Genomic DNA, 13,713 nt, shown 5'->3' with positions numbered 1-13,713 from the left:
CTCACTGCATATTCATGAGAGTTATGACAGTGTTTCCTCACTTCCTGTTTTTATTTATTTGTTGTTTTCCTGATTGTTTGTTATGTATGTTATGTATGTATCAGAAAATACCTCTATTTGCATAATAATTCAATAAATATCTATTAATTCTAAGCTGGTCCAGTTTTTATAGTATGCAGTACGCCCCTTCTCATTTTCACATATATGATGTATTTCATATTTTGCTCTATACAACTGTTTTAATTTCTGAAATTTAGCAGCAGCCCGCAAACCATCAATATCAATATTAATTCTATAAATACAACACAGGTTTTTTTTTTTTTTTTGTGGCATGTTTGCCTTTATTGGAAGGTCCATAGTGAAATGTCAGACAGTAAACAAACAGGTTAAGCAGGGTGCTGTGAGTTCTCCTGGTGTACCTGAACGCACCATTAACCCAGTGACAGAAGTGGGTTAATGTTCATAAACACAAGCAGTCAATGAAAGCTGCAGAAGGATGATCACGTGAGCATTTACGATAGATTATTGATCATTGAAAAGCATAAAAACATTCATAAAAACATTGACATTTTAAAATAAATAAATACACTTTTTTTCCAGTCTCAGTTGTTTACCATAAAACACTGCATATATTTTTATATTTAATCTTTTCTGAAGATTTTTAAATGTATATTTTGAATCAACCTGTGCTGGTGAGTTCATCATGTAAAATATATTAATCAGTTTTCTGTGCAAACAGCGCCCCCATCAGCATGATCACTTTACTACAACTAAGAATTCCTTTCATTATCAATTAATCTGCATAATATTTTTCTATTAATCATTTAATCTATGAAATGTCATGGTGATGTCTTCAATTAGTTTGTTTTGTCTAACAGCCCAAAACGTTTAAATATTCAAGTCAGTCTCATTTATGAAAAAAAAAAAAAAAAACAGCAAATCATCACATGTAAGAAGCTGAAATAAGATGTCAGTAATTTTGCTTTAAAAAAAAATATCTGAAACAATTAATCAATTATCAAGTTGCTGATTAATTTTCTGTCGAGCATCTAATGAATTATTCAATTAACAGTTTCAGCTGTACACTGAACAATAACAGCAGATGATCGGTGAAGAAGACTTGCAGTTAGTGAATTAACGTTATCTGAAATCATTATTCAAGGCAGGTTTTCACACATACAGTACGACAACTTGTTAGATTTCATTCTAAAAAAATAAGCACAGCCACCGCCCATCACCTCTGATTTTCATCTAAGTGACTTTTCAGCAGGACTCAGACAGTCGGGACGGTCATGCTGAGACTTACAGTGGTCACAAAAGTTTAGATATAAAGTGGAAAACTGACCCCAGCCAACAATCAAGTACAGGCCTGAAATTCAGCCGGTAAACAAACAACCTATAGTTACATTCACACCATTTAGCTGCCATGGCGATGCTCTCCAGAATGACCAATAGGACCCTGATATGTCGCTAATAACAATGATAATAATGATGTTTTATGATGTGACATGGCTGTGATTAAGGTAAGATAAAGATAATGGCTTGGGTTAAAATGATCACTTGAAACGTGGTTTATATTTCCTTAAAGTTATGCAAAAATAAGTAAATTGCAACTGGAAACATGACTCATTGTTGGAGGCGTCCATTCCTCATTCCTCCTGCCTCCTTCTAACAAAACGTATCAAATCATTTCACACTGATGTCATCTGAACTGTATCTGAACTGTGGGTCATAATTACTACGGCCGCTAGATGCCGTAAATTGAACTATAAGTCATTTTTGCCGGCCTGAATTTAAGCCCCATATTGTGGTTTTTCTTGTAAAGGACGGGCTGCTCCGTCAAAAGAGTCGACAGATGACTCCTCTCGTCACCGTCACCGCTCCTCCGCCAGCAGCGATCTGAAGTTCTTCAGCTCCCGGATGCTATTGGAAACCCTGAGAGACAAATATTTGGTCTTAACATTCTCACATAGCCAACAACTCCAAACTGCTGCTACACCTACTGTATCTAAAACTTTGGCTCATTTAAACTTAAGGTTAAGATTAAGTCAGAGTTTCACTATAAATCATCAGATTTTTACATTGAGGGCCACAATATTAATACATAATGACTTGTGTAATATATTTTTATATGAATGAATTTCCGGTGAGATGACATCAGGCTCCACTTCTGCCTACACATCTACATTTAGATTAAAAAGGCCCAGACATCTGATACAACTTGATAGAAAAGGAAAGAAAGAGTTAAAAAGATTAAAGATTAAAAAACTATATAGAAAATCACCATAACCTTTAATTATGTAATTAGTTTGGTCTTCATCTTTCTTCTTTTATGTGAACTTCCCTCACTGATACTACAAGAGCTTTACTTTTCATAGAAATGAGAATTCCTTCAATTTAAAGTGTTTAATCTGAAGAAATGCCCTGAGCCATTTAAAAAAAAAAGGTGATATATCTGCTATATTTCCAGATATATAAAGCTGCACATGATCAAACTCACCTGAGAAATATAACCTTTCATATGTTATCTCTCTTTGTTCTCAGTTTGAGTCCTCACTGTCTTTAACAGTAAAATAAAAAAAGGTATTTGACAGATGGTTTTTAATTATTCTACGATGCCGACAGACTCTCACCTTCCGAAGGCGTTGAACAGGGAGACGACCTCCTGCCGGCTGAGCTTGAAAGTGGGTCGCTGTGCGCTGGATGTTGGCAAAGCTTCAATCTGTCGCTCTGAAAACAAGATCTTTAACGCCGTGCCTAATCCCTGAGTCTGATGAGAGCGGAGACACGGATCAGAGCAAAGCAGAGAACACAATACACTCACACAACACATTAGAATATATAGCGTACGGGGGTTTAGTGTTATTTAAACTTTACCCACACATCATATACTGAACATTATTAATATTAAAGCATCGAGGTTTTTTGCGACTTGCCTGCAGTTTCCCCCACAGGCGACATTTGAAGCAGCCGACACAGTCCATGATCCTGGAGATGTTGAGGAAGGCCAGTCTGATGTCCTCCTGACGTTAAACCCACACAAGAAAAGACACACTCGTTTCACTTTGACGGTAAAAGAAAGAAAAACTGATTAATAATAAAAGAAAAAAGAAGCTAATCCTTATTGATTTTATAGATTGTATTTATTCTATTTTTAATTTATATTGTTTGTAAAGCAAGATGCTATACAAATAAAATGTGTAATAGTAGTAATATTAGAAGTAGTAGTCATAGTAGTAGTAGTAGTAATAGTAATATTAGTTTTAGTAGTAGTGTAGTAGTAGTAGTAGTAGTTTTAGTAGTACTAATAATAGTTTTAGTAGTACTACTACTAAAACTATTATAAGTACTACTAAAACTACTACTACTAATAGTTTTAGTAGTAGTAGTAACTAATAATAGCCTATATATAATAATAGTAGTAATTGTTATAGTTGTAGTAGTAGTAATAATAGTTTTAATAGTAGTAGTAGTATTAGTAGTAGTACTAATAATAGTTTTAGTAGTAGTAGTAGTAGTAGTAGTAGTAGTACTAATAATAGTTTTAGTAGTAGTACTAATAATAGTTTTAGTAGTAGTAGTAGTAGTAGTAGTAGTACTAATAATAGTTTTAGTAGTAGTACTAATAATAGTTTTAGTAGTAGTAGTAGTAGTAGTAGTAGTACTAATAATAGTTTTAGTAGTAGTACTAATAATAGTTTTAGTAGTAGTAACTAATAATAGTTTTAATAGTAACTAATAATAGTTTTAGTAGTACTAATAATAGTTTTAGTAGTAACTAATAATAGCTTATATATAATAATAGTAGTAATAGTACTAATAATAGTTTTAGTAGTAACTAATAATAGTTTTAGTAGTAGTAACTAATAATAGTTTTAATAGTAGTAACTAATAATAGTTTTAGTAGTAGTAGTAGTAGTAGTACTAATAATAGTTTTAGTAGTAGTAGTAGTAGTAGTACTAATAATAGTTTTAGTAGTAGTACTAATAATAGTTTTAGTAGTAACTAATAATAGTTTTAGTAGTAACTAATAATAGTTTTAGTAGTAGTACTAATAATAGTTTTAGTAGTAGTACTAATAATAGTTTTAGTAGTAACTAATAATAGTTTTAGTAGTAGTACTAATAATAGTTTTAGTAGTAGTACTAATAATAGTTTTAGTAGTAGTACTAATAATAGTTTTAGTAGTAGTACTAATAATAGTTTTAGTAGTAGTAGTACTAATAATAGTTTTAGTAGTAGTACTAATAATAGTTTTAGTAGTACTACTAATAATAGTTTTAGTAGTAGTAACTAATAATAGTAGTAGTAGTAGTACTAATAATAGTTTTAGTAGTAGTAGTACTAATAATAGTTTTAGTAGTAGTACTAATAATAGTTTTAGTAGTAGTACTAATAATAGTTTTAGTAGTAACTAATAATAGTTTTAGTAGTAGTACTAATAATAGTTTTAGTAGTAGTAGTACTAATAATAGTTTTAGTAGTAGTAACTAATAATAGCTTATATATAATAATAGTAGTCAACCACGTTTCTGCAGCTGTTTACAGAAATCATGGTGGACATTTTATGGTTATTTTTGGTTGATGCAAAACAGAAGAAAAGCATCAAAGTCAATATATATTAGAGGTTGAGGAGGCACAACGAACATGTTCTCATTATGTGTTTCATTTCAGTACAATCTTAAAGTGGAGTTTCAACTGAGGACGGAGGATAAGGATTGTATTTTAATTATAGGGTGAACTATAACTATAACTTTAGTTCTCTTTTCTTTGTGGAAGGGTGATAATGAAGAAAGTCTCGTTGTTAATGAGGCGACAAGAATGAATAAAATGTCTGTGACAACATTAGGACTGATGGTCAGAGCTGCATTAACACATGTAAAAACTGAATGCATCCATTAAGCACTGACACCTTATAATGAAATACTGACCAGCCTTCTTTAAAGCAAGGTGATTTCCCTCAAAAAACAATCAGTTATAAACTAAACTGTACAGTACTGTATTTATTTCTACATTTTAAGACTGAACAGAGTTTAAAATAGTTGCCAACCTTCAGTTTGGCTGCTTCTTTTTCATTCCCACCGAACAGAGAAGTCTCATCAAAGTGCAGAGGGAAAGATCTAAAAGAGCGAACGGTCAGGTTATACTATAAATATGGCAGCTTAAAATATTATGATTGCACACAACAAGTTACTATAAAGGAGAAATTTAAATGTGTTAATGTAGGTGATCTTGTATCCTTTATGGTATAAACCAGCAAGGAAATATTACTTTACAACTGTATTTTAAAAAGTCAGTAAAGTACAAAAAAATTATGACTCAAACAAAAATGAATGGAAAATAAACATAAATGCTAAAAAACAAAGAACAAAAACAATTATACTGTAAAGTATCTTTTTTTTTTAAATAATAATAAATAAAAAAATAAAGGTATGTACAAATATTTTAAAAATAACAAACATAAGCTAAATATTTATTAATATATTTTATATAGCTCTATTTATATAGCAAGGAAATATATGTAGAAAATTCTGATTATACAGTTTACAAAAAATAACAAATTAACCTTCCTGTCGTCCTCCCGGGTCAAATTGACCCCGTCTGTTTTGACTGTTCCTTCTTTCCTCCCTTCCTTCCTTCCGTCTGTCCTTCCTCCCTCCTTCTCTCTTTCCTCCCTTCCTTCCTCCATCCCCTTTTCTTCCCTCCTTCTTTCTTTCCCTCCCTCCTTCCTTTCCTTCCTTCCTCCCTCCTTCTCTCTTTCTTCCCCCCCCACCTTACCCCTTCCTTCTTTCCTCTGTCCTTCTTTCCTTCCTTCCTCCGTTCCTTCTCTCTTTCTCCCTCCCTCCCTCCTTCCGTCCTTCTCTCTCTCCTTCCTTCCTTCCTTCCTTCTTTCCTCCTTCCCCCCTACCTTCCTTCCTTCTCTCCGTTCCTTCCTTCTTCCTTCCTTCCTCCCTTCCTTCTTCCTTCTTCCTCGACTCGAGTACAACAGGAGGGTTAATAAATAAACAAGTTTAACCAACACTATGCATCTTAAATCTAAAACCTCACCACAGTCTGGTCTGATGTGAGCGTCGTGCCTCAGATCAGACTTTACCTGCTCAGCTCCAGGATCTCCAGCAGCATCGCTTTATGTTTCCGGTCCTCCTCCGGTCGGCCGGTGTACAGCTTGAACGACGACTGCAGGAAGAACGGCAGCACTTTGGCCATCGCTCGCAGCTCGATCAGGTACAGGAAGTAGAGGTTGCGGAGCCTCTTGGGCCCCTCGCCGTCCGTCAGCTCCGAGTCGAAACGCTGCCTGAACTCTGACATGTTGTGACCCCACTTCCTCTGAAACCAGCTGTCTGTGGAGAAGAAAGGGTTAACGCAACTATTAATACACTACTTTGTTGTTTGTCTCATTTTATAAATCACTTTAACCCTCCTTTCGTCCTCCCGGGTCAAATTGACCCCATCTGTTTTGACTGTTCCTTCTTTCCTTCATTCCTCCCTCTTTCTTTAATTTTTCCTTTGTTCTTCCCATCCTTCTTTGCTGCTTCCTCCTTCCATACTTCTTTCTTTCATTCCTTCCTTCCTCTTTTCCTCCCTCCTTATTCCTTTCCTTCCTTCCTTCCTTCTTTCCTCCCTTCCTTCCTCACTTCCTTCCTTCCTTCCTTCTTTCCTTCCTCTTTTACTCCCTCCTTACTCCTTTCCTTCCTTATTCCTTTCTTTCTTTCTTTCTTTCTTTCTTTCTTTCTTTCTTTCTTTCTTTCTTTCTTTCTTTCTTTCTTTCCTTCCTTCCTTCCTTCCTTTCTTCCTTCTATCCTTCCTTCCTTCCTTCCTTTCTTCCTTGACCTGAGGACAACAGGAGGGTTAATAAAATTTAGATCAAGCAGGGGAATCATAAAAACACTCTGTCTGCTGACACATTAGTAGCTTTTTATTTCACGTTCCCTTTATTAGCTTTTATAAGCATAGCAATAGTGTATACATGGTTTAAAACTCACTATAATGTCATTATAAGCAGACATGAGGAGTGTTTGTAATATGTAGTGTGTTGTCATTCATAAGCCTCCTCATGTGGGAGTCCACAGGGCAGTTAATAGTTAACAAATACATTAATAAATACATTTATGGCAGATTATAACTACATTATAGTGTGGTATAAACTATTTATTAACTATATTCTATTTATTGAGGCTCAATAAGGGAATAATTGTGTGTTTGAAATATTTGGGTTTTTTTTATTTTAGTACCTATTTATTACATTTTTTTTTAATGCACTAACAGGAGTTGGTGAGGAACAGTATTTCATTTCATTCTGTGTATGAAAATACAAAATAAAGTGAAAATGACAATAAAGTTATGTCCATTCTGTCTGAATGCCTAAATAGACTCAGTTGATTTCCCCCAATAATAAAGGGATACAGTTCATTTTTACACATTTAAGTGATAATTTATCATTAAGCCCCTGAAGACTTGCTTTAAAACAATATATAACATTAACATTAATATATAACATTATATATTCATTAGTAAATAAGCAACAATTAAAATGTAACCATCCTCCGAAACTCAATTAGATTTGATTGATAATATGAGCAATGATTCAACTACTGGCTTCATATTCTGATTGGTGCAAGGACATCATTTTTAATATCATTTTTTTTTTCTGATTGAGTACCACCTGCTCCAAACTAACTCATAAGAGCACACAGGAAAAAAAAAACTAATACAGAATTCAGTGCTTTAAAATGATCGAAGCTGGCATGAAAACTGTGCTAAGGTACGATGGTTTTCGGGGCTTTTAACCTGTTTTCAAAGCATATTTTTAGTTGAAAAAAACAGGAAGAAGGAGGAGAATAAATATTGAATGAGTCAGTGAAAGTTTGTGCAGGTGTTTGTGTCTCACCCTCCAGGAGGTATCTGGCACTCAGATGTATGTTGATGCTGGCGTGGAGGCCGGAGACAAGCCGGTAAAAAGCTCTCTTCTCCACACACTGACCTGTGATTTAACATTAACAACACCTCACAAAAACATTTCTCTTACTCAATCACATGTAAGTGCAAAGTTAAGTTACCTTCCAGCCAGCTGTAGAAAGCCCCTCCTGTTAATGAACCCAACAGAGACACACACACAGTAAACTGACTGTCACAACACAATGAATCATGATGAATTACAACAATAAAGACTTCTCACCATCACTTCCTGCACCGCTCTGGAAAACACTGGGATGTAGTGGTCGTTTGATACTATACGGCCTGTCAGAGGGAATAAAAAGAAGTGATGAACAAACACAAATACTCAGTTTTACTTCACTTCAGAGGCTGGACAAGACATTTAGATAGTTTGAAGGGGTTGAACTGTTGCAGGTTACACAGTCAGATTAAAAGCTTCACTGATGTTAAACCACATTTATACTCTTTAGTCACTGTTGCTGCATGACTCTGTGCACGGCACTGTTGACCAGTCCAACATTTTGTTTTAAGGTGAAATATCTTGACATATATTGTGTACATCGGCATGTAATTTTGTGCATACATTCATGTTCCTTATTGGAGGAATTGCAGTAACTCTGACATTTCATCAAGCGTCATTATCAGGTCAAAATATAAGGGGCGTGTTGCATGTATGTACAGTATACATTAATATATAGGTGTATATATATATATGTGTGTAGAGTGGACACTTATGCCCTTTGGTTTGCCTTTTTTTTTTAAATCTTCCTAGTGTTGCTTTCTTGCTTCATGCTTGAATATAATATATATAAAGACTATGTGCAGCTGTAAAAGGAAAAAAGAAAGTAATTGTATGGAATTGTTTATATTGTACCATCGTTGATAAAAACTAAATAAAAAGTAGGTTAAAAAAAAAAAATATATATATATATATGGACATGTTAGCATTTAGCTCAAAGCATTGTTGTGCTATTTAAATTCATATAAAATTTCATTAAATACATTATACACATTTCCTCCTGCACAACTTTTCAGGCTCACAAATATTTTCTTGCTTTAATCCCCAAATACGGCTGTAAAGATCTTTAAAAACCTTTCAAATCTTTCCAATATCAATATCAGATTCAGGTATTTTAATCATTCTGACAACACCAATATTACTCTTGTACATAATGTTACTTCTTTTTTTTAACTACATTTTACTACTATTGTTTTTATTGCTTGTGCACCTATTATTTCTTTTTTGTTGATGCTCTTTTTTTTTTTGCTATCCACTTTGCAGCTGCATCATGGAACTAATGAACTAATATTATCTTATCTTATCTTTAAAAAATTATATAATATTAAAGCATTCAAGGTCCCTGCTGGTTTCCCATCATACTTTATATTGTGGCTGGTAGAGTCGTGAAAGAGATATTAAATAACACTTAAAAAGTCAGTGTTTTAGGACATTTAGTTCTTTCTGTGAGATACATATATATTATGTAATTATAATATCGTCCACCAACTATAATCTTGAGCTGTAGCTGTTTTATATTGTTAATATTTTACTTGAAGCAGTTCTCCTCGTAGATGCTGTTCCAGATCTGCCAGGCCTCTGGTCCCTTATAGCCTGTGAAGCGCTCCGGGTTCAGCAGCAGGTCAACGTACTGAGAGTCTGGTGACTGCTCGTCTGGGAAGCAACAGAATATAAGTCAGCTCTGAGTTGATATTATGACATTTTTATTTATCTCTTTTTTGTCAGTTTCATCAAAAACAAAAGAAAACAAAAAGTTAAAGAGGAAATAGTGAAGGAAGTGGCAGAGATTTCACTTATAATAGAAGATTTACACACTTTTTTATATAAAGGCAAATACTGGATAGTAAGTTATAGAAGAAATAAATACAAATTCTTATGTGTTTTGTTACATTTTTATCATCACATTCCCTACAAAACAAAAAAACAATTGTGTATTTTTCATCATATTCTCTAAAATGAAATAAAAATGATTAAATTAATAAATGAATAAAATGATTCCCTTGCATAATATTATTAAAATAAATGTTCATTTCTTAATTTTACATGTATGTTGTCTTTACAAAAATGTATTCAATACCTCCAAAAATAATTATGTATTTTAATCATAATTCTCACAAACATACAGCAGGCTTTATATTATGTTTCCTGTTTGAATTCTTTATTTTATTTTATTTTTTAACATTAATTTCCCCCAAATAAGTGTATGTTCTTATTTCTGGTGATACATAAAAGTGAAATCATTCATTTATTTGTTCATCAATTGACTGATTGATTGATTGAATGATTGATTGATTGATTGATTGATTGATTGATTGATTGATTGATTGATTGATTGATTGATTGATTGATTGAATCTCACCGTCAACCACACAGAAGCGCTCGGCCTCGTCATCGTGTTTGCTCCAATCCTGCAGAGCCTCTCTGGTCTCAGCGCTAGAAAAAAAGACAGATAGAGAAAAGTCTACAGGTTGAACTTTGACCTTTGGACTTAACCTCACTATATACTGTACATCCAGGAGGTCAAAGGTCACGCAGGAGATTAAAACTGTCAGTGTGACATCTGTTGTTTTTAATTCACAGCTGATTTAAAAACATTATTTAAAGCTGCTGTGACTCTTTATCCTGTGATGAAACTGTGGACTTTATATGAAGTTGTACCTTTTAAAGACACTAATGTGCTTATTGTTATGTGTTTAATGTACTTTGATTGTTAAAACTCACCTTAAAGAGACATCTACAGCTCCGAGGTGCTCGGCCTTCTCGCACTCATCCGGCTGCTCGTTTGCTTCGGCTGAATACTAAACACACAAACACACAAACACACAAACACACAAACACACAAACACACAAACACTTTAATGGTTTTGCAGTAGATCATAAACTGTTCTGTCTCATTTAAAGAGCTTCACAAGAATGTTTTTTTGTGATTGTTTTTTCTTAATGTATTATGGCTTTAAATAAGCCCATTTGGTTGTTCTGCCTCTCCCTGCACTGTATATTATCTATAATTTTTGTGTGTGTAATTTAAAATGTGTGCAAACTAAACTAAACTAAACTAAAGTAAACTAAATCATTTTTCAGTTGTTTTTGGGGGGTCACTTTTGTCTTGACTGACCCTAAACAACCAGTTGTCTTGACTGACTTACCTTGTTGTGTGAGGAGGATCGGAGTCCTTCTGGCACCTCGTTCTGTAAGCAGAGAGAGTATCAGTCAGTTCGAATAAGGTTGAATAAAGCAAACAGTTGTTTTTTTATTGTTTTATTACTCGTAGGTAAATGAGAGGAGGAACTCACAGGAGAGCAGGGCTGCACAGCACAGAGCGTCAGACCGCACTGATTCAAGTCCATCCAGAACGGACACGGCTTATTCAGGTTCACCTGCAAAGGATCAAGCCCCAATATATTTATCTGTGTGTGTGTGTGTGTGTGTGTGTGTGTGTGTGTGTGTGTGTGTGTGTGTGTGTGTGTGTGTGTGTGTGTGTGTGTGTGTGTGTTCATCAGCATAGCTCACCTTGTAAAACCTAAAGTAGTCAGACTCCAGAAGAGTTTGAAGTTTTGGGAACAGTTGGTCGTTGTTGAAGCCGTCGATGGTTTCCACATCACAGGCGCAGTCTTCCAGGTCACCTGTGAGCTGAATTAGAAAATACAAACAGCTGGTTATTTAAGTCAAAATGTTTCCTCCTCTGATATCTTATAAATTAAATTAAATGTTTTTCAATAGAAGAGATCATGGAGAGTTGAGGTTTTTGAACAGGTCGCAATCCTGATGGAACATTAATGGATGAAAAGTCAAAAATCAATCACACTTTCTGCAGCAGAGGGAGCGTTATTCTGACTTTTAGTCTCTAATCTGGGTCAACCTGCAAGACCACTGGATCCTACATTGTCTATTATGTGTCCTGATTGCATGTTTTTATTAGACCTTGCATGCCATGTAAAGTTCACCAGAAGAGCCCAATACTCCTCTAGAAACATTTGACTAGCCAAAAGTGAATAAAATGGTTATATTTTCCACTATTCCTATATTGTTTTTACTGTAAGAAATGTGTTTCCTGTAAATATATGATGCTCTAAATGCTGTTGCAAATGGATAAATACTAAATCTGTTTATTCGTGTGTTAATTTATTGGCTTTAATAGTCAAATCTAACATATCATCTTCCTCAGGTCATTGAAACTCTCTGCCGACACTGCTCAGGTGTTCCCAATCTGAGATAACCCTGATGACATCATCCGGGTTATTTTAGATTTTAGAAAACACCCCGAGAGCCACAGAAGACCATTATTAGTTCACCTTGTGGCGGTAAACAGCTGAGCTTCATGTATAAAATCGATGAAGTGCCCTATTAATTACAGATTTTTAAAGTTTCCCTGCAGAGAAAAACCTGTTTTTTCTTCTTCTTCTTGTTCCTTGTATGTGCAGCGTTTGTTTTCACATTCATTTCATTTTCACTGCTGTAAGTGGAAAGACTTTCTTAACCTTAAATCACCTTAAAATCTAAGTTACATGTACCGACGTGTGTGATTTGTGACATCAACTTTCACCAGTGTGATGATGAAACTTTTCCCAGATTGCCCATAAGGTAGATCTAGCCTTGCTGAGGGGGATCTTTAAGACTTTCACCTCTCTTACTTGGATATTTAACACTAAAACTGTTCATTTATAGTGTATTTTAAAACATATTTCTTTAACCTGATGACTGATTGAGTATTTTAAGTTGTGAGTTGAGAGGAGAGCTCAGAAGTTTACCCACATGATGCCCATTATCACTCTACTCAGCTATATTTAGGCTATTGATAGGAGGATTTCAAGTGTGTCCCAGTCTGCCCTCATTATGACTGTATAGTTTACAACCATCACAATACACAACACACACTTTTAAAAGCATGCATACTTCACTTTCACTTTAACCTGTGCTGTGTTTTAAACAACACAACTTCTAATAGATACAGTACATTTATAACTTATGTAAATCCACTAAAAGTTACATTACAGTCTGAATACTTCACACACAGATCAGAGAGATGTTTTCGTTTCAGTCTCACCTGACAGAAACACCTGCTGTCTGCAGTTCCGGATACCTGGAGGAGGAGGAAGAGGAAGACCACCAGCTTCATATCGACCCCTGCTGCTTCCTTTAGACTCTCTGATATCACTGTTAGACTGTGTAAAAGTGTGCAGCGTGTCAGAAAGCTTCAGTATTTAGTCAGAGAAGCTGGGAGGAGGCAATTACAGGCAGTGAGCTCATGCAAGTTGTTTTGCTTCCTGTTATTTCCTCATTTCCAATCTGCTACGTGTAATACGTGACGACTCGATCAGAGAGGCTGAATGAGAGGAGGTCAGAGTCACACTCACATCATTTAAACCCTCACAGTCTGAATTCACTCATATGTTGAATAGATGTTGTTGGATAGTTTTTAGATGGTTTAAAAAAGTTTTGTTTTAGACTCCACGAGCGCATTTCCTTCTTCTTATAAGTGCTCATAAAACAACCAGACAGAAAAGTTAATTGTGCAAAATCTACATTATCAATTAAAAAAGCCTCTAATTGGTTTTAAATAAATGTCCACACTGAAAAAATATCCATAATTATTATTATTATTTGTATTTATTTAATTATATTTTCCTTCATATTTGATCTCACACATGTTTTCCAGACTGATACAGACTATAAAATAATGTTTAGTGTTTAGATAACTTGTATAAAAGTGTTCATAATTTAATTCAAACAGTTTCCAGCTGTTGTATGATATTTAAAT

General features: G+C 34.4%; 1 protein-coding gene across 1 annotated transcript; it reads right to left on the bottom strand.

The window, feature by feature from the left end:
- Positions 1-323: 323 nt before the first annotated feature.
- On the bottom strand, positions 324-13,207 carry ero1a (endoplasmic reticulum oxidoreductase 1 alpha). Its single transcript, XM_062420829.1, has 15 exons — positions 13,000-13,207; positions 11,466-11,585; positions 11,249-11,332; positions 11,102-11,143; positions 10,677-10,753; positions 10,315-10,388; positions 9,488-9,608; positions 8,178-8,239; positions 8,059-8,085; positions 7,890-7,982; positions 6,096-6,342; positions 5,052-5,121; positions 2,937-3,023; positions 2,634-2,770; positions 324-1,935 (listed from the first exon to the last, which is right to left on the bottom strand). Exons 1-15 carry the CDS (start codon positions 13,069-13,071, stop codon positions 1,875-1,877), a joined length of 1,374 nt encoding a protein of 457 aa, XP_062276813.1. The 5' UTR covers positions 13,072-13,207; the 3' UTR covers positions 324-1,874.
- Between the last annotated feature and the right edge of the window lie 506 nt (positions 13,208-13,713).

This window comes from Scomber scombrus, chromosome 1, assembly GCF_963691925.1.
Source record: "Scomber scombrus chromosome 1, fScoSco1.1, whole genome shotgun sequence".
Taxonomy (NCBI): Eukaryota; Metazoa; Chordata; class Actinopteri; order Scombriformes; family Scombridae; genus Scomber; species Scomber scombrus.
This window is presented reverse-complemented; position numbering and strand designations above follow the sequence as displayed.

Excerpts from the sequence above, each read along its gene's own strand:
- ero1a (XM_062420829.1), bottom strand. The coding sequence starts at position 13,071 with ATGAAGCTGGTGGTCTTCCTCTTCCTCCTCCTCCAGGTATCCGGAACT. Across the intron at positions 10,754-11,101 it reads GATCCTCCTCACACAACAAG|TATTCAGCCGAAGCAAACGA; the intron begins GTAAGTCAGTCA and ends TTGTGTGTTTAG. Across the intron at positions 8,240-9,487 it reads TACGAGGAGAACTGCTTCAA|GCCGTATAGTATCAAACGAC; the intron begins GTAAAATATTAA and ends TCCCTCTGACAG.